This window comes from Thermobia domestica, chromosome 18, assembly GCF_964235325.1.
Source record: "Thermobia domestica chromosome 18, izTheDome1.hap1.1, whole genome shotgun sequence".
Classification (NCBI taxonomy): Eukaryota; Metazoa; Arthropoda; class Insecta; order Zygentoma; family Lepismatidae; genus Thermobia; species Thermobia domestica.
Window position 1 is genome coordinate 78,559,309 of NC_137471.1, and position 27,599 is coordinate 78,586,907.

The 27,599-nt window shown below is 36.8% G+C and overlaps 1 protein-coding gene across 5 annotated transcripts in view; it reads left to right on the forward strand.

The window, feature by feature from the left end:
* Window positions 1-27,599, forward strand: part of LOC145675643 (uncharacterized) — an 898,816-nt gene that overhangs the window by 506,676 nt on the left and 364,541 nt on the right. For all 5 annotated transcript variants that reach the window (XM_081746197.1, XM_081746201.1, XM_081746200.1 and 2 more), the window contains exons 4-5: window positions 16,231-16,315; window positions 21,237-21,817. In XM_081746197.1, coding sequence (XP_081602323.1) covers window positions 16,231-16,315; window positions 21,237-21,817 — 666 coding nt within the window. The remainder of the gene's footprint in view (window positions 1-16,230; window positions 16,316-21,236; window positions 21,818-27,599) is intronic.

Below are 27,599 nucleotides of genomic sequence, written 5' to 3' on the forward strand. Positions count from 1 at the left end.
ATAGTGTATCAAAGTGTGGATATCATCATATCTAGCATAGTTATGTTCCTGTTTCCTATGTGGAAAATAAAACTACCATCTGTGACCAGAACCAATGTCTACTCAATTTGCTGTAGGGTGAGTACCTGTGCTAATGATATGTTTGTTTCAGGAGTGTGATTCAAGGAGGCATTTTCCCTTTGGTTGTGTATGTTTGACCACCTCTCTGTATGGGGGATCAGAGAGAGTATTCTGCCCAAGGAACCATATAACAGCCATGAGATAGTGAGCTCAATTACAGGCTGCTACCTGTAAAATTTTAAAGTTTTTTTTTTAACCTTATTTGAAAGTTTTAAAAAAAAACTGACTCACTATCGTAGCATCTTTGAGCATGACTGTTATGCAGATGACCCTGAGATCTGCTGTTCCACAAATTTAGATAATATTGCTCTACCGACTTCATTAGGGAGTGGCGGCCCTTACAGGAGAGTACCTTATCTCCAAGAGGGAAGAAATCATTTTTCACATAGTTTGTAATTTGCCTTCTATGCAAATATTGCAGTTAATTTATATCTTCCCAGCCACTCTCCTTCATTTATTTTTTTTTATTATTTTTATTTGTGTTGGTGTTCTTAGGTAACAGTAGTTTCGGCTCTGGCTACCTGCACCTCACAATAAAACTTGGCTACCCAGCTTCAGGGCACGATACCTCACGCTTTTGCGCCAACATAAACTTGGCGCCTTCAGCGTTAAGGGCATGAAGTATACGTTATATACTTGCTGGTCAACATACAGCTTGTGTTAAAAATTTTCGGTATATGTTTTGTTTCTCTTCCCGAAAAATTTCCAAGAACGTAGGTGTCTTGTGTTTGAAATTTATTTGTGTTTGAATATTATTGATTACCATCACTGTGTCTTAGAGAATTCAGTTTTTTTGAAACTTTGGGGGGAAGAAACGTTGTAATTCCGGTTTGTATTTGTAAATGGTGGTAACGCGAGCACAGGCTCGAAGAGTAGGAAATATGGACCCAGAGTTTGTAGTTGAAGAGTTCGCTCAGAGAGCTGGTGAGCTCTCAGAAGAAAATAGTATTGTTGAAGCGCAGAGCGCTAGCGAGCGCCCGGTCAGTGTTGTGGGAGACACTGACGCGGTGGATACGGTTCCGCCAGTCCCTGGTAGGGAACCGGAAGTGCCTGTACGGGAGGAAAGGGAGGTAACCACGGAAATTATAGAAAATCAAAGTAGAGTTAGTCCAGCTAGTAACCTAAGTAGTGCCATTGAGAACATGAATAATGTGAATATTGCTGCCATGTTAGGGGAGATTTTGTTAAAACTAGAAGAGAATAGTAGAAGTTTAAAGGAAGATTTTGACGTAAAGCTAAAACAGAATGCATCCCAATTAGAAAAGAAATTAGAAGAAAGCTCCCAAGAGTTAAAGAAGTTAGATAGAAGTCTTGAGCAAGTTCATCAGGAAACTAGACAGAATAGTGAAAGACTTGAACAGGCCATAGAGTCGGTCAATGCTCGTCTTGAAGTTCGGTTACATACCATGACGTCGAGACTTGAGCAGAGTGAGCGTGAATTGACAGAGCGACTAGAGGTCACCACTATCGAGCTTAGGGGGGAGATTGAAGGCGCTCGGGAAGATCTCAATTCACGTGTCACTGAAACCACCAGGAGATTAGAAGAAAACTACACTGAGCTTTCTGAAAGTGTTAAACAGGTCTCGTCTCGTGTAGAACAGACCACACTCCATCTGAATAATCAGGTCAGGCGAGTGGAAGTGAGTTTCGCTTCCCAACTAGCCAGGATCCGGGGGGAACTAGAGCAGGAAACGCCACTCGATGAGATCAGGTCGGAGTGCAACGGTAGCATCCAACAGGTGCAGGATACCGTCCAAGATGTGTGTGCACAACTTGAAAAGAAAATGGAGGAGTGGAAGAACTCCATACAAAAGGAGACGAGCGAGGTGATTGAAGGGAGACTCGCTAACATCTCTGTCTCCAGTGCACAGGAAAGACCACCATCTCCGAACAACGCCTCGAGTCGCGATCTGCCTGGTTCTCAACCTGAGAACCTCGCTACTGCCCACGAGACAGAACCTGTCCCGTCGACGTCTCGCTCGTGTAATCACGAGACGAGACAGCATCTCGCAACAGCATTTGGTCTCATACACAGGGACGTCACTTTACCTGTGTATGCTGGGAATGAATCTGAAACCGAAACCTATAACTTCCTACAAGATCACGACCGGTACTTTGAGGTCACTGGAGTACCGGACGAGATGAGACTCAGTTTCATCCCTCGAGCAATTCGGAATACTTGTTATCAGTGGTTTCAAGTTAACCGGAACAAAATCCACACCTACGAAGATTTTGTACAAAATTTCAAGCAGTGTTACCTTAGCGAAGAGCGGCTGGCTAACCTAAGGGCAACTATTCTCACCTCCCACTTCGACAATCGTGTACACAAATCCCCCGCAGAGTATCTGCTGGATTTGTTACACAAGAATAGTATATTGGAGCCAAGAATGTCTGATGCTACATTACTTAAGGTACTTCCGCGGCATTTCCCGAACTGGCTATTTAGGGCGATAGTCTCGTCTCGCCCTAAGACCATAGCAGAACTATTAAATCTGGTACAGGAACTGCAGTCGTCGATGACGAATCGAGACCAGTTTTACCAGAGCAACCAGAGGAAAGGGGTCAACATGCTCCAAGTGAGCGTGGAAAATGAAGACAATAACCCCTCTGGCCATAGTGGGAAGCACGCTGCTCGTAAGAAAAATAGAACGAGAGAAAACCAGCGTCCTTACCAGAGACAGAGACATCCGAACACGAATCAAAACAACCACCAGCGATCCCCGCCTCGCCACCAGAGTATGCGGAAGTGGGTCGTCTGTCTGGTCACGTGGGGGGAACTCCCACTCCTCTCACAACAACAACGTTCGTGGAGCCCGCGGTAGGAGGGGTGGAATGCGCAACACGGATCGACCACAAGGAAATTCCTTCCGTCACGAGGACGAGGAAATTCAGCTGTTGGAACGCTATGACCGTGCGCCTCCTCCTACCAGCCAAAACCAAAACAATACCAGGAGTAACCAATCCTCTTCTTCTGCTCCCAGAGAATGAGGATTATCCGCATGTGCTTGGAACAACGGTAAGATGGAAATGGAGAATACGAGTACATCTGAGTTGACAAATTTAAATTCCGAGTATGTGCGAAATTTAGAAGAGAACGTAGAAAATATACATTTATATGAAAACACATGTGAAACCGCAGTTAAGGAAATTTTTGAAAATGTAGAAGAAAAGGAAGAAGAAAGTTGTAAAATTTGTTTAGAAATTAAGGCAAAGAAGCATTTCAGTGAAGGCATGTTCAAAAATAAGTTAACCTTGTTAAGTAGGACTGGAGAACACATCGATTTAGATAGGGCTGTATATGAAGAGGCCAATGGCATTTTTAAGAATTTATTTGAATCAAGTAATGAGGAACTACCTAGTAATAACATCATCTCACTGCCAGAGATTAATGTACTTTTGTTTGGAAAGGAAGTTAATTCTTTATTAGATACAGGGGCTACTTGCTCAGCTATATCGAAAGAAATTTGGGACATTGTCTCAAATAGCCACCCCACACCCGCATTTTTGAGTGCTAAGAATATACGGGTTACGTCTGCTTTCGGAAGTAAATCAGCGACGATCATAGGCCAAACGCTGTTAGTCATTCAGATACATGGGAAGGAATTTCATACGCTAGGCATCATTATTTCAGGTCTGAACAGATCTTTGATTTTAGGTTCCAACTTCTTTACAGAATCTCGTGCCGTGTTGGACTATGACACCGGCCTTCTACATCTCAAACATCCTCATGATGTAGAAGTAAAGTTTAGATCAGTAGATTGCGAGACTGAGGATTTAGTAGTTCGTTGTTTAAAATTGAATGGAGAGTGCGAGAAACCTTACAGTTTTATAGAGGAAGTAGATACTTTTGAGTGTGATTTTTCCCCGTCAGACGAAAGACGGAAGGCCATACGGGTTAGCGCACAGAATGAGCATAAGACCTGCAGAGAAAAGGCCGCTCGTGCCCCAAACTTGGATGATGGTAGATTCCCAAGTGCCCAAGAAATGGCAGTTCATGTATTCCCACCAGAAGAGTGGTTGAAAGTGAACACACGTGCCTCCCATTCAGATATAGAGGAGTTTGTCTCGAACTACTCAGATCTCTCAGCCTCCCAGAGAGAAAGTTTGAAAGCTGTTCTTTTAAAGCACCAGGCACTTTTTGATGTCAAGCCAGGTTGCATAGCTAACTACGAGCATGAGATTGGAGTAACGGACGAACGTCCCATAAAAACTAAATTGTATCCTTACCCAAAGAAATTCAGGAATTTGGTATCGAATGAAATTTCGCGTTGGGAGGCCTGGGGTGTGATCAAAAAGATGCCTACAGCATATATAAACCCTCTGGTAGTGACGCCGAAGAGTGACGGACGCATTCGTGTTTGTATTGATGGAAGAGCTCTGGCCAAAATTTCAGGGGATCTCTCCGACAGACCTATGCCACCCCTATCTGTTCTCCAAGACATTTGCAACAACTCTTGGTTCAGTTGCGTCGATGCAACCGAGATGTTTTTGCAGATTAAAGTGAAAGAAAGTGACCAGAAATATCTTGGGTTCCTACATGAAGGCATTTCGTATGTTTTTCAAAAACTTCCGTTTGGGACAAAACATAGCCTTGCTTCTTGCGTAAGAGCATTAGATATGCTGATTGGATCAGAAGCTAGAGAGTACTGCGGCACATACTTGTACTCCATCTTTCGCAATCCGGTATCAGTAAAGATCCGGCGAAAGTGAAGCAGGTGTTGGATTATAGAACACCCGGAACGTAAAGGAACTGCGTTCCATCATTGGCAACTGAAATCTTATAAATGCAAAAACACGAAAGCTCGGAAGCTCTCCATCCGTTGTTCCACATATTGAAGAAGAAGAAGAAAATAGAGATGAACCAGGTCACACATATAAGCATCACTTAACCGGATTTGACAACATGTGTAAATAGTGTTAGTGTTAGTGTATATTTCAGTGAACTAGTGTATTAGTGTATAAGTGTATGTATGGGAACCTATGTCATTTTATGTTATGTAACTTAGGGATCACTGAATTCTCGATTTTTAGCCTTGTGTATTGCTATTTCATTTATTATGTTAATTGTGTTGTTTAACTTTGTTTTTTTTCTAACCTTGGATGTCTTGTGTAGTTATAATATTTCAGGAACGAAAATGTGCCCTCCGTATGATCTACGTCCTGTACTAGAAAGTACAGCACCTAGAATCATAGGGGGGAAATTACTGTAGAAGGCCGATGTCCTTCTCCATCATCTGCCTATCGAAATGCAGATGAGGGGCACATTTGCATATGGATATGTAAATATAATGATTTTGTGGAATAGTTAATTGCTTAACATTAGCATATTCAGTGCATATTTATTTTAATATTATTAGAAATGAAGTGGGAAACACCAAGCATAGTACGTAAATATTAATACAATATTGTATTATATTGTATTTATTTCATTTGTGTTATTTCATTTATTGGCATTATATAGCGTATTAAATGGGTTGCATATAATTACTGCGCCATGGCATAATGTATAGCTAACAGGGGATGAAGGAAGAAATGATATTTAAATCATATATGAAGGATTAATTAATAAGAAAATAAGCAGATTCTTTGGGAATCATACATGAATTTCAGAACGCTGGAAGATAGAGCGAACGCTGAGAAAGGTTTTTTTTTCTTTCCCGACTTGTTGTCGCCGAGAGTTCATGATGTGAGGTCCTCACAACTCACTATGGAAGAAATCACCAGAATAGGAGCTAAATAAGAATATTCATACACAGGAAGTAGCCTATGGACTTCCTTGGTGGAAATACACTGACGTTGATACAGTGGGTTGAAACACATCGTTTGTATTGTTTCAAAAGCCATAAACTTTTTCGCTTCTACATGCGAAATTTTAGCTTTCTATAAGTGTGAGTTTCAATGCATCGATCACCAGCGTCACTTCCTCCCCCCTTTTCACCAAAGACCAGTAAACCTGGCTAGCGAGCCTTTAGTTAGTTCCCGAAATGCAACACCAATTTGAAAATGTATACTCTGATTTGACTTATTTTCTGTGTTTAATACTAATATTTACGTACTAAGCTCTACACGTTCTTGGAAATACCGCTTAAAATTCTGATTTATTGTATCATCGTGTTTCCCTTATCGAACAAGACACTTGGATCTTGTATTTGTGAAAAATAAATAATTAACAAAGATGTTTCCTCAATCTCTCTCCAAGCAAACATGGCGACATTAGTTGCAGACAGTTTTGAAAGACAGCCACCAGGAATTGGGTGTACTGCTGCTTCTGAGAGAGATGACAGTTCATGAATTGTATATATATATATATTCTTTGTATATTTTTCTTTAACTTTATGTATATTAACCAATGTTTCTCATATTAATTTGTGCGTAACAAGTGTAGAAAAACAAAAGTGTATTAAAAACTCTCATAGTTTCTGCTGGGAGCAAAAGCTTCTGTATTGACCGTCCGTGGTGGAGGGGCAGCACATGTCAGCAAAGAAAGGGTGCATTTGGCTACGGAAGGTAGCTGAACAAGTGCATTGGCAAATCGGACCACCCAGAATATCGCCTAAAGGCAGAGAAGCTTTTGTCAAAGGTTTCTTGCGGAAGCGAGTTGCTTCGTTTCCTTGTTTTGGTAAAGACATATACTCGTTTTCATGAGGGAACGGGGTAGTTCAAGTTGGAATCGAGAGGCGACAAGATATAGTTTTTGAGTTAGAAGGAAGTCACTTGACTTCTCTTACATAGAGTTTTGATACCCGGGACAAGGTGTGAACAAAGTCCGGTTCCCCTGGATGGTCCTGTGAACAACTGTATACGCGAGTGTGTAGAACTCAGTTTTTCTATATGAAGTTATAATCAATTCACAGAATGTGTAAGCCCTATACATATCTGGAGTTAATACATATCAGTGGTGATAATTAAATCTAGTGAAAAATGGAAAATTAACTTTTATCCTCAGTTAATAATCATTCATTCTCTGAGTGCTACGGACACTCAATAGAGACGACGTATGTTGAATCTCGTCGAACATCCCATTTTTAATATGGGAAAAACCTAGTTCTTCCAATATGGGAGAAAAACATAACTTAAGATATCTCAAGTAGAGATATTAAACCTAGGCCGGTAACGCCTTTAAGCCGTGCTTGTCCTTGGACATTTTTAGAACAAGGCTTCTAGCAATTATTTTGCTTGTTTATAGAAGATACTGCAAGTTCCCGCATAGAACATTAGTAATCCTGTGTACCATATCTCATACAGATCATTTTACTTCGCAGTGGAATGAGAATCTAGAAGGACACGGTGTCATTCAACTTAGAACTTGTGAACAACGAGTGAATATCTGAACAGTGCATCAGTATATGAAATTTGTTTATTTTATCTTCTACTTTTTTTTTATCTACGCAGATATTTAAATATGTTTCAGTGAATTACGTCTCTCCTCTAAAAACTGTTTAGAGACCAGAAACTCACGAATATGAGGAGATAAAAGAAAGTTGTGTATATATATACCTATATAATTTTTTTTTTATCTTATTAAAGGTCAGACTGACCTTTCTAATTTCAGGTTCATCCTACGTTATTATTTTTTTTTATTGGAATGAAATTGTGTGAAAAGATCAAGTGTATCAATATATAATTAAGTGTGTGTGTGGTAGTGCACTACGTAAAGGTGATAAAATAATAGTGTATCAAAGTGTGGATATCATCATATCTAGCATAGTTATGTTCCTGTTTCCTATGTGGAAAATAAAACTACCATCTCTGACCAGAACCAATGTCTACTCAATTTGCTGTAGGGTGAGTACCTGTGCTAATGATATGTTTGTTTCAGGAGTGTGATTCAAGGAGGCATTTTCCCTTTGGTTGTGTATGTTTGACCACCTCTCTGTATGGGGGATCAGAGAGAGTATTCTGCCCAAGGAACCATATAACAGCCATGAGATAGTGAGCTCAATTACAGGCTGCTACCTGTAAAATTTTAAAGTTTTTTTTTAACCTTATTTGAAAGTTTTAAAAAAAACTGACTCACTATCGTAGCATCTTTGAGCATGACTGTTATGCAGATGACCCTGAGATCTGCTGTTCCACAAATTTAGATAATATTGCTCTACCGACTTCATTAGGGAGTGGCGGCCCTTACAGGAGAGTACCTTATCTCCAAGAGGGAAGAAATCATTTTTCACATAGTTTGTAATTTGCCTTCTATGCAAATATTGCAGTTAATTTATATCTTCCCAGCCACTCTCCTTCATTTATTTTTTTTTTTATTTTTATTTGTGTTGGTGTTCTTAGGTAACAGTAGTTTCGGCTCTGGCTACCTGCACCTCACACTAGCTGCGTCAGTTCGTTAGAGGAAGTCATTTAAATGAATTGCGCTGTTCCTCCGTCGCACATTACGTGACGTACCTCCAGTCCATACTGCTGTTATAGCAAAGGCTACAGTGAAATACTCTACAAGGTGATTCAGCAGCCGCTCTGCAGCCCAGATTTAGCATTGCAGCCTTGAAGCATGAGTATGAGAGCTCAACACACAGCGACTTATTCAAATGACTGCCTCCAACGAGCCTGACGCAGCTAGATAGTTAAAACTTATACATTATTTTTTCCATAAACGGCTTAGTGTCAGGCCAGTAAGTTTTTGGAAGTAACCTCGTATATGTGTTTTCGCATCATCATTAAGACTGGGAGTCTGAGATTAAAGATAAATACCAACCTACTACTATACAACTTTCGAAAGCATAATTAAGCTTGTGAAAGGGTTGCTTTTTCTTCCGAATTGAATATCTTAATAATGATATTTTTTTAAAAAAGGTTGTTCATTCTATGTGATGTTAGTTTGTAGTTCGTTGTCTTTACGCGGTTGGTTGCATTCGTAGCCTTAGTACTTCAATGGAAGGAGGCACTCGTGCGATTCAATTTTACTCATGCAGAACATTTTGTTTTTTCATATAAGGCGGTTTTAATGCTTTTCTTTCGTTAACGTTCCTTTGAAGTCTTGCATAGCAAGATCATAAACCTGAGATTTAAGCATAGCTTTCACTTGGTTTGGTTGTAAAAGTACTATTGTAACATACAGAGGGGAATTGCAAGTGGATTTGGCGGTTTGTGTGGGTGTCAAGGATATTAACTCTTTGTCCTCCAGAGTGCTTGCAATGCACTTTTATCCTTGACTAGCTGAAATGCCTGTTCTCCGTACAAGGGTAATAGGTTTGTGAAAAATATTTCAAGCCCCTTCCCTACAATACCATACTCATTTCAGTGAAAGTATAAAGATGAAAACCCACCAGACATTCTATTTCTGGCATAAACTTTGAATCATCTACCCTCTTAGGATACCCTTAAGGTAGATAGGTCTACTATCTGACGTAATCAGAATATGATTAAAAAAAAAAAACTAGTTCGAGGTAGGTACTATGTTCCAAAAAGCATTGTTTTACCGTGATGCGATCGCAAACAGCAGACAACTTTGCTTTGAATGGAAGAAAATGATATAGAAATTTCCCCCTCCCTCTCCTAATGAAACGGGAAGATTCAAAAACATTAGGATACACGTCTACTTATTTTTAGTGAGAAGTTTATAAATCGAGTTTCATATTCCTAGTTTGCGAGGCTCAACAGATGCTTTTTTCGCGTAAATTTTTACCATTATACCCTCTTTGTTACATGCTTTCGTATCAAACTGACATGACAAAACTTATAGGGTCTTATGCAAAGTCGTTTTGACGTATGATTAGCGTCATACTACAGGCCTGACTACTGCAGGAAACATGTTAGTCGAACTCTTTAGTATGGCACTAATCACACATAGACATTGCTTTCAAAATGAAGAAGTAAATTATAAAAATACCTCCTTGCCGCCTTAAAACAAGAATTTTCAAAAAGGCTGGGACACTCTCCGCTTTTAAATTTTTATTTATAATTAAGAGTTTATACACACCTCGTTCCATCTTTCTAATTTGACAGTTATGTGAGATACTAAATTTTTCGCATAAATTATGACTTCCCTCGTCCTTTAGGATGTGTATTTTAATCAAAGTAGCATTATAAAAATCAACTTCCAGTTAAATGATTCAAAATATCATTTCAATTGTTAAGCAGTTTTCCCGTGATTCGATCACACACAAGATTAGTTTCATTTCTACATGCTTTTCTTTAACTCATGATGGTTCATACGTGTGGTGGTTCAACTTTGTCTCGTCATAGAATGGTGAAATTTTGCACAGCGACTCAAATCAGGTGACAACACTATGTTCCATTGTTACTTTTATATTTATATATTTTCATTAAGTTATTAAAATTGTTGTTATCATAGTAATTATTAAAATTATTACTGTTTACTGACTATATATCCTATTACGTTATGCAACCAAAATGCTTTAGAGTTTTCATGTACAGTATAACATCTAGGGGATCTTCGTAAATTATGTACTTTTATAAAATGCATGCACAAAAAATTATTTTCTGGAAAAAATGAAGAAACGAATCTAAAACTCTAAAAGAATTGGGTGCTTTTGATTAAAGTGAGTTATAACGAACCATAATGCTATCTCAGTCTTGGTCCCATTTCTTCATTTACCCCCCCCCCCCCCGCCCAAACTGTAATTTTAAAATATCTTCCTCAGGTAGAGTATAGTGTCAAAAGACACCGAGGCTCAGCAAGCATGTAGGAAAGGAAACAAAGAAAATTCTGCAACGATAGAAAAAAATATGTAATTATGACTAAAAACTAGAAGATAAAATAAAATTTTTAAAAACATGTTTTCCTTTAAAAAATAATAAACAAAATAAAACAAATTTACCAAAAAGTAAAATATAAAACAAATCGTACTACACAGTAAAAAATAATTCTGTTTTCAAGTAAGTTGCTTTAAAAACTTCTGTTTATGTGCGAATAAAAATAAAAGTATGAAGAATATTCTGATAGAGATTGAATTTCTAACGTAGTTTATATGAGAAATATCCCCATACTTTTCCTTTTAATCGTGCATAAATATAAATTTCGTAATTTCCTTAAACAATACGATAAGAAAATAATTTTCCACGGCAATTTCTGCCACAAGTAATCGATTTTGTGAAATATAGCACATACGTAGTTTTTTCGAGCTTTCGAAATCTTCCCCACTGCTTGGGTTTAGAATCAACCGAGAAGGAGAATAAAGTTTCTACTTCTCCTCCCGCAATTTAGGGGGGGGGGGATATCCGTGTTTTGGCCGCTTACGAGAAATTTGCCAATCATCGCTTTGCTAGTGCTTGCACAAGTTTAATTTTTGGTCGGTAGATGTGCATAGAAGTTCAGCACCTCTGAGTTATTTTTTCCCCTCTGTCTTGTCTTCTACGCGTATGGCATGTGCTCAAATTTTTAGCACAGCTTTAAAAGTGTTTGTACCTTTTTCTTGGAAACTACTGAAGGGATTCGTTTAATTTTTATACTACTTATCCTACACTAGATTGTAATGCTACCGCATTAGAATTATTTTTCTAGGTTATATACAAAGCTAATAATTATTTTTTTTAAAATACTTTGAAGAATTTTATTAATGCGATTTTTTTTTAACATTAACAAACGGTAATTGAGAGAAGTAAAGGAACTATGCTATAATTCTAGTTCAGTAAATATAAGTAAAATTTGTGCAAAATTTGGCTACTTTAGCATTAGAAGTTTGTGAGAAAATGGTACATGAATGTCCAAAAAATGCAGTTTTGAGAAATTAAAAGTTTAAAATTTACAGTGGATTTTCATCAATAAGACGGACCACAACATTCAGAAAGTACCATAATCATATTCTTCGTCCTCGGCCGTGTCATATTCATTTTTCCTACACCTTTATCTCATTCATGATTCCTTGGTAAGCTTCAGGATTGCTTACGCAGATTTTGTTATACACTTTCTGTCCATGTCCCACAGTAGTTTGGAAGTGTATTCACCGCTTGAAATTCTCATCCTTTCCAGAACACCAGTTCTTGCTTCACTGGCACTATTAAAACACAGAACAGCATCATAAACTGAAATTTGCATGATTTTTAAACCCGCAAATGTAGTTTTCAGGCATCGTTGCCATATCAGTGCATTGAAACTTTTATTGCATTGGGGTTTTGTGTTTTCCCATGCAAACAGTTTCCTAAAAGGACAGGATCCGCAAAAGCTCTGCAGATAGGTTTGATAGTACCCATCACTTCAGCAAGCAATGTTCATAATGTTCTTCAGTTGCTTGCGATCTGTTATACACACACCAAAATTTTCTCCTTTAAGATAAAGCATATGCATTGGTTTATTGTCAGTTGAATATTTATGAAAGTAAGTTGCCACACTGCTTTCTTCATCTCCTGAAGGTTGCCAACAATTTCCCTGATTGCTTTCCCATAATATATTTGTAAGCTATCAATTTCTGTGACAGTTTATTAACACAGACTCATAAGAAAAACAAAGAACTGTGAACGCAGAACAGTAAACAACAGTAAGTAAAATGATCTGTGTATTCTTTTCGGGACGACAAAGCAAAAATATATTTACTACATCATTACATAAGAGTTTGATAATCAAACAACTTGGAATGAACGTCAAAATGAAATATAGGTATATTTAAGCCCGAAAATATATCTACAATAATTTGCATTTCTCGAAGGGAATATGATGTCGTATAAACTTCCCGCAATAAAACTGTAGATTCTGAAAATGATACTTTTCAAAAATCGAAAATTTTGACGCCAAACACGGACTTTAAGAAATATGTACCCTTATAATTTAACCAAAAATTATTCGATCTTAAGAGACTGTGGTGTATATTCCATATTTCATGAAAATTTCCAACTCTGTATTGCATGGGGTTAAAAATTAGGCAGTAATGAGAAAGTGAAGTTACCTCTCTCTCTCTCTCTCTCTATTTAGAAAAAGAAAGAAAAATGTGTTCTGTGAAAAATTAATTAAAAAAGTCTCCGATTTCTACAAACCATAGTGAAATTGGTGAAGGATAAAACGATTAAAATTTCCAATAAATAAACTTATGCTCGCTTTTACAAAGCACACTAGTAAAGTTTTTTTTTTTTTTCTTTTAAGGAAAAGTCTTCAAAAGAAGATACTCCGTTAAATGAAAAATCGAAAACAAAATTTCTACGTGTTGATAATACTGATTAGATCCTTAATAGAAAAAGAGAGAGAGAGAAGAAAGAAGGCTGGTTAGATGTGAACTTGCAAAGAAAAAGATAAATAACTTCCTAGTATCCTTCTTACGATGCTGTTGTGGACCAGTAAGCATTCCAGTGTCACGTAAAATAAGGTGTGTTGAAACGAAAGAATTCCATCACGTTCTTCACGAGCCTTTTAAAAGGGCAGGAAAAAAATATTCAAGAAAAAAGTTAACTTATGACAGAAGCTTTTTTCGGTTTTTTTTTCTTTGTTTTGTTCATGACTATTTTGTAATGTTCAAGTGTCTGTTTTCAGTTAAATAGCTGGCATTGTGGTTGTTTATAGATAGTAATGAAAATTCGAATTGAGGTCAGAGCCAGTGGTGGCTCCATAGTATTGTAAGAGGGAAATCACATAGGCAAGGGAGCGAAATTGGCTTTTCTCTCCGGAAGCCTCCCACCTTTAGCGGTCTCTAGTAATGTTTCACTTTGAAGGCATATTTTATATTCTGATGCGAGGTACAAATATCACAGGAAAAATATCAACGAATTGCATAATCTAGTACAGCCTTTCCCAACCGGTGTGCCGCGGCACACTGGTGTGCCGTGAATGGGCCGCTGGTGTGCCGCGAGGAATCGAAACAAAATTATTAATTTTATAGCAATCAAATTGTAAAACGTAAGGGGAAATGTATATTGGCATTTCACATTACTATGAACCTCTACTATGAATCTACAATTTTAAGTTTCATACCGGGTTAATGTTCTGCATTTCTAATGTTGAAAAAAGTATTTGTTATCATTGGTATGATCATTATTGCTTCTTTATTGTTGCAGACTATTTCGTAACTTGAAAATTTAAAATATCACTCAATCCTCTCGAGAAATTACCTACATTTGTGTTTTAAAAGTAAAAGAGATTTGTTTGTTCGTTCGTTATTTAGTGATATTCCTTCTTAGTAAAATGTTTTTGAAAAGAAAGCGTATTTTTAAAAACTTGAGTCCAATATTTCATTGCAATTGTTTTCTATTTTAAAATTAGAATGAAAAATAAGCATAATGATTTACCACAAGGAAAAACAAGTGATAGAGCTTTGTTCTCTGCGATGAGATCAATAATCATAGAAAAAATACCACTGCGTTTTATATTTACAAATAATAATATCTATAAGTGTGCCGCGAGAATCCAAGTAACACCCGTAGTGTGCCGCAAGTTGAAAAAGTTTGGGAAACGCTGATCTAGTATATGTCTTACATAGAATTATTAAACTTAATTTTAGACACTTTAGTTAGCACAAAGAATTCAACCTATTTAAGAAGTGGAAAACAATGTATGTTGCCAACACTGCTCAAGCTATTTCTTCAATTTTAATTTACTAATTTACTCTGAAAGTACAATGAAAAGTTTCTAATATACGCTGAAGTATAGCTTTCATATCGAAAAAAAAAAATGTGACGAGATAAGGCCATAGAAGGAAAGATGGAAGGAAAGCGAGAAGTAGGAAAGGAAAACACAACTGATCGATGATTGAGAGAATAGAAGAAAATATCGGGAGTTTAAAGAGGAAGCGAGTAAACGGCATCTGAAGGAGACGTCTTATTATCTCCAGATACACTCTCATTTAGATTAAAATTTTTTTTATCTTAACACAGAAGGTTGCAATGCTGATTTCAGGAAAAAAGAAAAAGTTCATTCAAAAGTTCATGGAACGCCAGTTGTTGAGAGATCTGAAGTGTGATAGTAGCTTGCTGAACTAGAAACCTCACTAATTATTGAGAGTGTATTTGAAAGTCGTGGAGATAATACCTCCCCTCCCGATGCCGTTTACTCGAGGAAGCTAAAGATCGAGAAATATGGAAGAAACATTTCCAAAGTCGAACTTAAGAAAGAAAAATTCATATTTGTCCCAGGACCTACCGACCGGCAGAATACTTAATAATAATACAACACACAATATTTAATTGAAATTAGTTGGATAATGCGAAAAGCCCTATTGATAGGCAAAATTGATATTGATTTCGATTTTAATGAGTAATATAAATATTTCACAGATCACAAAACAAAGTTCACAATACTGTAAAAAAAAAAAAAAAAAAAAAAAAAAAAAGAGAAAAAAAGAAAAAAAGAAAAGAAAGAAAGAAAGACGTCACTTCTAACAGTCTACACACTAAAGTAATTCTTCACTGCTATAATATTTCGTTAAATTTTATTCTGCAACAAACTAAAGCATTATGGTTGGATCTTTCACATTTTTTTTTTTTTTTTTCAGTAGAATGATTCTTGTGCGTGTGAAATATTTCTAAAGTTTAAGCAATGACATTATTTTAAATGGTTTACGTGTTGTTGTTATAATTTGTTGTTTCAGTGGATTATTATCACTTTTTTTGAAGACCTTTTACTTCTGACACGCCTAGCATAGGTTGAACAAAGATGTCACGAAGGACTTAACGGAGAAATACGGAGAAATTTCTAACTCTCTAACTGATCAAGTAGATGATCCATAATTTTTGAACAGGACTGTACCTCCACATTAGGGTTGCCAACTCTGAAAAATAAAATTACCGGCACGTAGTATGATTAAATCCTTAAGTCATAGCTAAGCCTGACCAAAATACCGGCCAGTTAGCAAACCCGAGTCCTGTTCTCCCGCCAAAAACGAGTGGAATATTACTTGAAGTGTCAACTACCCATTACTTTGTATAATAATAATAATAATAATAATAATAATAATAATAATAATAATAATAATAATAATAATAATAATAATAATAATAATAATAATAATAATAATAGGCAACACGTGGATAATAAACTCCAGCATATTAATATGAAACGAGTATGAACAAATTTAGAAAGTGCTGACGATGATCATTGGTCTCCGTTTTTTGTAGCTTCTGTGTAAGAAATCGTCTGTTTAGAATGCAGCAGTATGAATTTAGTTAACTGTGTAGTAGAGTTGTTTCAAGCCATTAAACACAATTTATTTTTCTTTTCCGCAGGAAATCCAGGCCAGCAGGAGCAACCAGAGCCATGCAAACCGGACGAGAAGCCGACCAAACCACGGAACAAGAATTCCAGAATGAGGTATTTAATAAAAGAAAAGAAACAATAATAATAAAGCACGTCTTTGTTTTCTTCTTTCGTAATTAACCTTCACTTGCCCTTTAAACGAAAGGAAGTAACCATTCAACCTATTTTTCTTACATTCTTTTTGGGAGATAACTTTTTTTTTCAAGTATATAATTAAAGTATTCTTAAAGAATTTTGTGTGACGGGCAGAATAGTTTTAAAATTCTATTTGCGCTTTCGCGGAGTTTAAAATCCAGTTGAACAGTAGAGGGAAACAAATATGGTTCTTGTACAGCTACAGAATATTCATTTACCATAGTTAAGTAATACATTATTCTAGTGTAGGTACTGAAGTTTTCATTATTTTAATTGATTTTATTGGTACTTTTCTATGCAAATATACTGGTGCAAACGTCTTTAACGCTAAAATACATACTCAGTTTCTGCATTTTTAATGTCCAGATGAGTTGTTTGTGAATTACAATCCCTGACTTTTTTCTTTTTCTTTTTTTATTTTTTATTTATTTATTTATTTTTACTAAATTTAGCAGAAATGCTTTTATTTCAATTCTCATATGATGTTTAGAGGTTACTGAAACTGTTACTCAAGCATAATTTCTGACACTAGTCAAGGAACTCCAAACAAATCATTATACATTTCGTTTGTATTTAGCATGTTTCTTTTAAAAAATATTCCCGTAATGCACAAAAGTCCGAATAATGCCCACAATTCTCTATGATTGTTGACAGTGTCTCAGTGGTAGAGCGCTTATCTCTGGTGCTTGGGATCCCTGGCCAAGTTTGAGGTGGACAACATCGTGTCCGTGGAGGTTTTCTCGGTGTACTTCCGTTTCCTCCCACAATTTCGTTCTACCAATTATTCTTTTCCATCAACACTCACTTGCAACCGTCATCCGTCCGCCTAAAGGGCATAATCGCGGGACGTTAAACTGAAAGGTATTCCCTATTTGTCAATAATGTAATATGAATTCCAATCGTAGTTTGGTTTTTGCTTCCTAATTTCATTGTTGGTATTTTCAACAATGTTTAATCACGTTCATTGTCAAGAGAAGGTTCCCTGCTTTATGATATGAAACTGTATCATGATTTGCACCTTTGTGTCGTAGTAAACGGACAACGTTGTTCTTTTTTTGCTGGTTCAGTAGTCATCTCAATTTATTTTTCCTTCAATAACATAACCACGAATATCTTTAGCCTCGGTTCCTTCATTTTCACTTAGAAATGATACATCAATTTCATCTTCATGTTTGGGCTGGATTCCGACGGTATCTTCCAATTTCACTTAGGTCTTCTAAACTGTCTCAGTCACTTATTTAATTCATCATTTTTTTTTTTTTTGTGGAACATCTGACAGCACATGGAAAAAGTTCCACATGAAGGGCTGTTGGAACGGTTACGAACTGCATTAGGGGGGGGGGACGCCCTGCATAGCTCAATCGCAAAAGAGTACTCATTGACGTAGACAACGCCATCCCACACTTTACAGATTTGTGGAATTTAGATGGGAGAAATTTCCTCCATTATCATATTCATCGGACCTTGCACCAACATATTTCAGTATGTTTCGTGTTTCCAAACCGCAGTTACTGAAAGGAGCTGTGGGGTGCTGAAGATGTGCGGCATGGGTTCTTTGCATAAAAATTTCCTGATTTCTATCATCATTCAGAGAATTGTGAAAAATAGATGGAAACTACCTTATTATGTTGTCTGACAATTATGTTCATGGCATTTTTTTCTCTGTGTTCATTTCATAGTAGTAGAAAACAACGTTATTTATGGAATAGCGCGATATATGAACGAGATTAGAAATTCTTCATGTTCCGAGTAAGCTAAATGATGACACTAATTTTTATTAATCAACGCGTCCGGTGAAACCATGTAGCAGTTGTAATATTGATTTGCAGGAATAATTAAATTAACAAATTTAGTTCATGCGCTACGAATGTTTAGATTTCGTACTGATGATTCATGAAACATGTACAAATAGTTCTGAGAATCGATCGAATAAAATATGTTTCGAAACGGTCTGAAGGAACGATGTAGAAAAAAAAAAATAATCATATCGATTTATAAGTGTATTGCTTCAGTAGCCGGACAATACAATCTAATAGCAACAGACTGTATTGTCGATAAAAACGAGGAATTATTCAAGTTCTATCTGGAAAGAATATACCTGTCAGTTTTGTAATGACAGTCAATTCAAGTAAGTAAACAGTTATTGTTGTGTGAAAAGATCGTTATCTGAGGGCCAGAGGGTTATTAACTGAATTTGTATATACAGGGTGGTCCGGAAGTGGGCGTACCCCTAATTGGTGTTCACCAGCTCCCTTTGCCTTGGCTTCCAAGAAGTCCGGATCTGACGATACCAGACAATGGGCTCTCTGGGGTTTCATAAAGCAACAAGTAAGAAACACTCGATATCACACAACGCAGGAATTACGAGCAGCTGTGGAACACGCCTTCACCCTCGTGACTCCGGAATATCTCCGCAAAACATCTGCGAGAACTTGGTACAGAATTCAGCTGTGTTACGACATGGATGGTGATCATACCGTTGTTTATGACTCTTAAAACTCTTAAGACTTCAAGGTAACTGTGTAGAAACATTCTACCATAACTAACACTATACTGTTGAAACTAAAGGGGGGTACGCCCACTTCCGGACCACTCTCTACATTTCATAATATATTTCTGACTCAGAAAGATATTACAATTTCTTTAGACCGTGCTATCGAAAACTAGTCAGTAAGAACTAGAATATAAACTTTCTGATATTGAAAGAAATTAACTCGATATATATATATATATATATATATATATATATATATATATATATATATATATATATATATATATATATATATATATATATATATATATATATATATATATTCAGGATCTGAAATCCTGGGAAGATGAAGAATTCTCCCTACTTAATAAAATCCGTACTAATAAGTTACTGAGGGATGAATAAAGTCGTCAATTTCAGAAGGCTGTAAAATTATTCACAGTAATCCATATGTAATTTTAACATATATTTCATATGTAAACCAGGGTACTACTGATTAGCGGTATCCCTAATTCTGCGTAGTTTAGTAATCATGGATGTTCTAATAGAGGGTGCGTCTTTGGAAATCATTTTGTTTCGAACCCTAAGAGGAAAAGATGAAATCTGTTAAATGGGGCTTGGTAGTAGATGAGGGAGGGAACAACTTGTAGGGTACATGGCGACCATGATTGTCATCTCGAATGTAAATTCGAAATTTCACATCAGAAGGAGCCATTTCACATATCAAGTAACCCCGACGTGAGCGCAGGAATTTAAAGGTGTAATTGTTTCATTCATATTTTGTATGGTTCGCATGTTCTGGACACTGAAAATTAAAAAAAAAAAAAAAAATCTCATTATCACAGACAGAATCTCCTATTGTTGTAGGTGATCTAAGTTGCCTCTGATAAAGAAACGCAAGATAGAAATTATTCTAATATCTGGGAATTCAGTTCCAGAGACATTGTCAAGGACTAGATCGGACAGCACCCAGACAGACATTCAGTAGCGTACATGATCGTTAAAGTCTGAGAAACTGACACTATGAAAGGCAGGGCACGTACTGGGTGACCGCAGACTTCCAACAATGAGGAGACGGCAATGTTTGTGAAGAGTCTCAAACGTAGTACCCGTCGTCTCTCAGTGGAAAGTAATATCATCTACTCTTCCAATTTCCGGATATTGCATACTAATCGAAGCTGTACATGCAGCATTAACTAAAGAAGGATGGCCCAGCTGCACGTGGGCTATGAACCAACACGAACTGATCCCTCGTTTACATATGGCATATTGTTGAGTGATAATTCCCTTTTCCGTGTGAAGAGATCAATGAGCGTAATTGTATGACAATAATCCGAACTCGACGAAGCAACATAGTCTTGCAAAGATAATGATGTCATGTTGCATATGGAACACCAGTATCATTGATGTATTTTCATCAATATTAACTGAATGACCTAACTATACAAGACGATCCTGTAGGAACATGTGTTCCGTTACGTTGTGAACCCGAATGACAACTTTCCTCTTTATTTTCAGCACAATGGGCTCCTCCCTACTATGGTGTTGGTGTGCGTCAATGGGTCGCTGTACAACTCCCAAGGAAGTGAATTGGTCGCCGTTGTCCCGTAGAATGGCTACCCAGATCACCTGACCTCGCACCCTTTGTTGTCTATCTGTGGGGCCAGCTGATGCAGGTGGTTTATTCTGAGAAACCCTACAGGAAGGCATTTAGCACTTGTATGTCCATATTTCACAGGACACACTTGCGCATGTGCAATCGGAGTGGATACTTCGATTACGGTACCAGATGGTTACCATATAGAACAGTAGAACAGTACTGTAGTGTGCCGTCGGCCGGTGATTTTCAGACATTCACTGTTCATGATATGCCAACCATACAGTGTATAAAAGAGACGATTACATCTTTGGATTCCTGAGCTCACGTTGGTAGTACTTGATATACAACATGCATCCCTTCCTATCTGAAATTCAAGGTGGTGGTATGATCGCCATGTACCCCGCAAGTTGGGGCCTCTGTCTTCTACAATCTCGCATTGACAGATTCACATCTTTCTATCGAGTTTCAGAATAAAATAAAATATGCAAAGACTTTTGAGTCACCATGTATTTTAACTTTCTACGTCGGAGCATTCCATCGTGAAAAGTTTGTTTTTCTTTTTACAATCATGTCTTCCGAACTTGGATTGTGATAATTTCGGAACGTGAATACTTCTGAACCTGGACAGTTGAATTTTTGCAAATATCTTCTCTTATTATATCATAGGTGAAATAGTAATAAATATAAATAACGATAGGAAAATTTTATAATTTGGATTGATTTTTATTGTCTTTATTTCTTTTCAGCACTGATAGACGGAGATCACGGAGTGGAATGGTAGTAAGTAGCCCTGTTTCATGCTGCTCTCCACGCCCTGGCGATGCGTCAGGCGAGTCCTCGGAAAAGAGCGATGCAGAACGGCGTGCCGAACGTGTCGCTCGCTACAAAGAGGAGCGTCGACGTCAGCTTGCCACACAATATGGAGAACGGGAGCCATCATCTAGCGAAGACCTGCCCAATCTTGTTGATCAGCACCAGGCGTATCTACGACATTCGAAAAGGAAGAAGAAAGAAGCAGAAACTGATAGTTTGACAACTACTACTCCGTCTAATGCATCTTCCCTTGCAGTTGCGAATCCTCCTATGGTCGCTACAACAACAACTACTAGCACTACTACAAGTATCAGTAATACCTCCACTTCTACTTCTGCTACTACTACAACTACTACTACATCCTCTACAGCCTCGCCTCGTCGACGATTCATCACAAGGGAAAGTTCTGGATCCGAAGATCCGAAAAGTGTGGATGTGACGAGTAAAGTTAGGACAACCAAAGCATCAAGGCTAAGGGCTGCTGTGTCATCAACTTCTTCTCCTACAAGTACAGGTATGAAGAAGTAACACAAAATCTTTACTCTGTCAAGTTTTTAGAATAAATTACTTTTGTTTTGTTTTTAGTAGATTGCTGGATTTAGCAGGAGCTAATGAGAATTCTGACATACTTTATTTATAATATACATATATAGATATAGCATCCATCTTATATTATAAATGCATAAAATGGCCGCGATGGCTCAGTGGTAGATGGTTCATCTCTGGCCTGGTTCCTGGTTCGGTCCCAGCTCGCTGTAAGTGGGGTTTATTGTGAACAAACACAGTGTACGTGAATTTTCTGGGTCTCCTCATTTCCTCCCACTTTTTTAATTCCATCATTTCATTCATTCTCATTATCACCGTCTACTTTAGCCTACACGGAATAATCGTTGGACGTAAAACTTAGAGATTTGCTCCATATAATCCATAAATAGCGACAAAAAGATGTAACTTTTTGTGTATTATACGCTTCACCAATTTTTTAAAATCCAGTTTCCTAGGAAGGGAATACTTGCTGCAATCTGAAATGCTTTCATACAGCAGGGTTCTCAGCTAGCTTCTCCACTTTTCTTTATATATATATATATATATATATATATATATATATATATATATATATATATATATATATATATATATATATATATATATATATATATCGTCAATCGACTGTAGTCTTTCGTTCCCTCCCTCTTTTCCTACCACTTCACCTTTTAATACGCCCCTCATGGTTCCTCTTTAACTAGTGTCTTAGTCCCAACCAGTTTCTCTTACCCTTTTTATAAAGGTAACCAAGAAAATTCTGTCGCTTTTTGTGGAGGTCTGTGTTCAATTAGCTGAGTTGAATGCAAATGGACATAAGGCGAAGGTCAGTTATTGGTGTGGGTATAGCCAACATACTACCTGGTTGTGGCAGTTCAGTTACACCGTGAACTCGCGTAAAGACAGAGTGAACATGAGACCTCCACAAAGCGTCATAAGGGCGTGTATGCTGTAGAGTTCAAACTGGGGTCAAACGCCGCTGCAGCGGGGCGGAAGATATGTCAGGCCTTTCGTGAGGGTATCGTGACTACGCGGACAGTACAGCGACGGTTTAACAAGCTTAGGTGCGGTGACAAAACACTCGAAGACGCACCACGTGCCGGAAGACCAACAAATGTAGAAAATGAAGATCTTCAGGCAGCAATTGAGGCGAACAGTGGCAGACATGTGAGGAACTGGGAGTACAATTCAATGTGAGTGGAGAAACCATTCAACAGCACCTTCAACTTGGGAAACACTACAAGTTGGGTCGCACATGATTTGACTCCGGGTCAGAAGGTAACGCGAACAGATACTTGTGGTTCTTTGCTGTCTTGTCTGAGGAAAGAGCCTTTCTGGACAGGGTGTTAACATGTGATAATAAGTGGGTCATTTACGAAGCTTCACGGCGCCGTCATCATTGATTATCATCCCATGAACCGGTTCCAAAACAGCCGAAACCTGCACTGCACCAGAAACCTGTCCTGTGTGTTTGGTGGACTGATCGCGGCATCGTGCATCGGGAACTGCTACCAGCTGGTCAGAGCATCAATGCAACTGTGTACTGTTAGCAGTTGAGCCGTGTTCAAGAAAAACTCAAAACTCTGGAACCAGCACTTCTGAATTGCAAAGGGGTCCTTCTGTTACATCGCTAAGCCCCAAGTGGCTAGGATGACCCGGGACCCCATTCTGTGCCGTGGATGGGAAATACTACTGCATCTGCCATATTTTCCGGACATTGCACTGTCCGATTATCACCTGTTGCATTCCTTGGACAATCATCTTAGAGGACGCCAGTTCAAATCTCTAGTAGAGGTGCAAAATGCACTTAATACTTTCTTCGATTCACGGCCCACCAAGTTCTATCGTGATGGAATCCCAAAACGTTGACAGAAGTTCGTTGATGCTGATGGGGACTATTTTTGATCTTGCAGGTACATGCTATTTGACATTTCGATGTTCGAAGGTGGTGGGTGAAAAAGCGACAGAACTTCCTTGGTTACATTTATGATTGCATTTAGTATTGTTCTTTACTGTACTATTATTTGTAACACTTTCTCATTCGTCTTTCATTCGACCCACCTATATCGTGATCTAAAATTATGACCACATATACCCTTGAACTTCCTAGTGAGAATACTCGGAATCTGGTGTAGAAAGTTGAAAAATCTCGTAAAGTTTCAAATAACCTGTCATACTTCTTTTTGTGTGTGTGAGTCTTTTAGCTACATAAAAGTGAAGGTAAAAAGTAAATTGGACATCACTCTCTTGTAATTCAAGGATAGTCTTCTGAGTTCTTTACGTGTATTCCCACATAAACGCTTTTAAAACAATATGTTACAAGCAGTGTGACGTAAGACCATGAGAATGAAGACACTCTGTACACAAAGTGACATTTTTCTGTTCTTAACACATTTGCTGAGTTGTAATTTCCTTATAACATGGAACTTATTTGTACTGACAATTGCATGGTTGGTGACGCTTTGAAACAATCGCGTGTTTATTTTATTCGCGTTTAGTTCTATTTATTAGTGTAGTTGTGAGTGACTGGTAGCCCGTGGGCCGATTGCATCCCATGTAGTAGTTTTATATGACTTGTAGCAAATAAACAAAATTGATATTCTGTTAGGAATAAAACAGAATTTTTAAAAACCTAAGCAGGAAGTCCTTACGTAAATATCGTTCTGTATCTTGCAATACGTCAATTGTTAAAATTTGGTTATTTTTAGTTATCACTAGTATTGGATCTGGGGGCACTTGTTTCATCACCTGGAAAAGTATCGTATGTATCCGGCTAATAATAGCAGAGTTATAAAAAAATACAGAAAAATTGTTATTTTTATAAAAAGGCCTTGTGTCCATCTTAAACATAAATTAAACATAACTCTCTTACAAGGCTGTCTGTTGAAATAGTAGTCTGAAGAAGGAAGTGATATACTTCCGAAACTGTTACATTTCTCATTAATTTATAATAAAGAATACAGACAGCCTTGTAAGAGAGTTATGTTTAATTTAAGAAAAATTGTATGTCTCATTCTATTTCAAAACAGTAAAATGCAAAACAGTTTTTTCGCTATCCTGTAAAGTTGTGATTTTCAACATAGACCTATTGCAAGATACAGGACGATATACTTGTCTTCCATATTTGTCTTTGTGCATTAAAACTCTTTTCTTTTACTTATTTCTTTTGCCATATAATGTTGACTTTACCATAATATAAACTGTTTATTATTCCAGGATGCATTATATTTCTAAATATTCGTATCTAGCAGAAAGTTTATGTGGTTCATGGCTCTAATCCTTCTTATATATAGAACTCCATCGTGGTTATATGGTAAAGATAAGTATTTTTGGCGCAGGAAATCCGGGTTTGATTCCCAGTGGGAGCTCATCTGGTTCGGATACCACTGTAAACTGTAGGTCCATGTTTCATGTAGCCTCGATACTGAACGGAACGCTAAACTCCCAATCAACCACCCACTCTTGTTGCATATAGAAATTGGTCACCCCGTGCGCTGTTATTGGTTAATACATTAGGAGGAAATACATCAGGAACCCAACTTCGTATTAAATGTTATTATAGGAACTAATGTTCCCACCGACATTAGTTTCTAGCATATTCATTAAGTCCTCTTGAATAAATTGATTAACATTCCATCTTTGGCGCAGAAAATTCGGGTTCAGGTCTTGGTAGGTGTCTGCGTCTCGTAGTTTTGGCACTAGAAAAAAGTCTTGAGTTTGATCCTTTGTAGCTAGTGTCCGATGCAGCGACGCGCCGAACAAAGTACACCAAATAATAATGTCCGATATTTCATCTCTTGGATTTCTAACGATAGCTTTCAGGAGTTCGTAATCTTCATACAAAAACAACTATCTGAAGTTTGAATAATACAGAGCCGGGCATCGAAGGCTCTGTATTTTACATCCTTGGAATCGTGTCTTCAGATTTATTGCTTAAATTTGAACTGTTTAATGGTTGACTTATTAGAGATGCAAAGTCTTATTTGATATGGTAAATCGTTATTTGAACTGATGTTATCGATTCAATGAATAAATATGTTCTGATTCATTTCGCATGTCCTCAATTAGTTTTGTTCAACTGAGTCCATTTCTACGGCGTTAGGCGATCTATTGCGATCTTTGATCACTTCTTGTCTATTGATTTTGTACAGTTAGTGCAATTTTCTTTTAATATGAGTTTGTATTACGAAGGTAAGAATAAGAATTATTGGATTTTGTACTTATAATTTTTCAAAGGATGTATATTTCGGAATGAATAATATAAGGTTAAAAATATAAATGTAATGTGGAAAAGAAATGACAAAGAAAGTGGTTGATTTGACCGCTTTTCGCCATCAAATTCCTTATCTAAATTTTCTTTTTTCAAAATTTTGAAGAAAAAAAAAGAGATTTTAAATTTTCTACAAAATTGTATTTATCGAAATTTATAGCGATATAGTAATATGCGTAGTTGATAAAAAATAGTGAAAAATCAATATATTAAAATTGAAAATTAATAGTAAAGAAAAAATAACTGAGTTTATAAAAAAATAATGTCAGGAAAAAAGAAATGGCTAAAATTAAAATTAACTTCAAAATTAATTTATTAAAATTGGAATTAGTAGTGCAATTTTTACTACTTTGCAATGAAAATGGTTTTCAATTGTTAAAGTTTATAGAATATTTAATGAATTAAATTAAGAGCAAAAAGCTAATCGATTGTTAGGAAAAGTTTTAGTTTTCAAATAAAACTGATAATTAATGAAAATATAAAATAAAACTGAGAAAAAATCAACAAAGTTAAGTATTCTTTAAATACATTTTTGTATACCTGTTAATTTTATGAGGAGTACAATTTTTAGATTATATTTGTTGTATACTGTTCCTTATAGCTTCGGAAATATTTAACAACTATTAATAAAACAAAACTATTCAAAGCACTAAATGTATTAATAACACTATGTCATTGATATATTTAGTGTTTTGCTCAGTTTTATTTTGTTAATACATATATATTAAAATACAGTAATGATGATAATTGTAGATCATGTCAAAGTCATACCAAATACTCCGTACATATAATTATCATCATCAGTGGCGTATTTACGATTTTGTTTTGGGAGAAGCTGTGCTAACTTTTGGAGGGGGGCATTGCCTGGAAATTTGAAAATTCTGCAAGATATTTCATTTACTTTACTATACTAAGTAAGATTTCGGGGGGGGCTTAAGCCCGGAATCCACTCCCCTAAATACGCCACTGATCATCAGTAACGATGATTTCATCATTTCAGAATGCATGAGTCCAACACTCAGAAATTTAAAGGCAAGTTGGGTCCTTTTTTTGGGGGGTGGGGGGGAGAGGCCTGTATTAATCCTCTTTCATCGTAAAACCACTCGTTAAGATTTTCAAATAAGTTACAAAAAAGTTCTTGGAGAATATCTATTTCGCATGGTTTTCGAGTAAAAAGTAACGATTATTTTTTTAATCGTTACGGTTTTTTAACGATTAACAATTAAGAAATATCTCCTGGAAAATTTAATTGATTAATTAGAAGTTAACAATATTTTAATGGATTAATCGTTGTTTTTCCAACGGATTAATTATATGCCTCGTAATATCTAACAACATTTAAAAAATGTTCTTGGTTTGCTGTTGTAAATAATATCATCATCATATTAAAAATTAACATTTTACCTTGGAGTTCTCATCAAATTACTGTTTTTAAGTTGGATAGTTGTGCTAGTTATAATTGTGTGAAGGTCAAATGATGTAT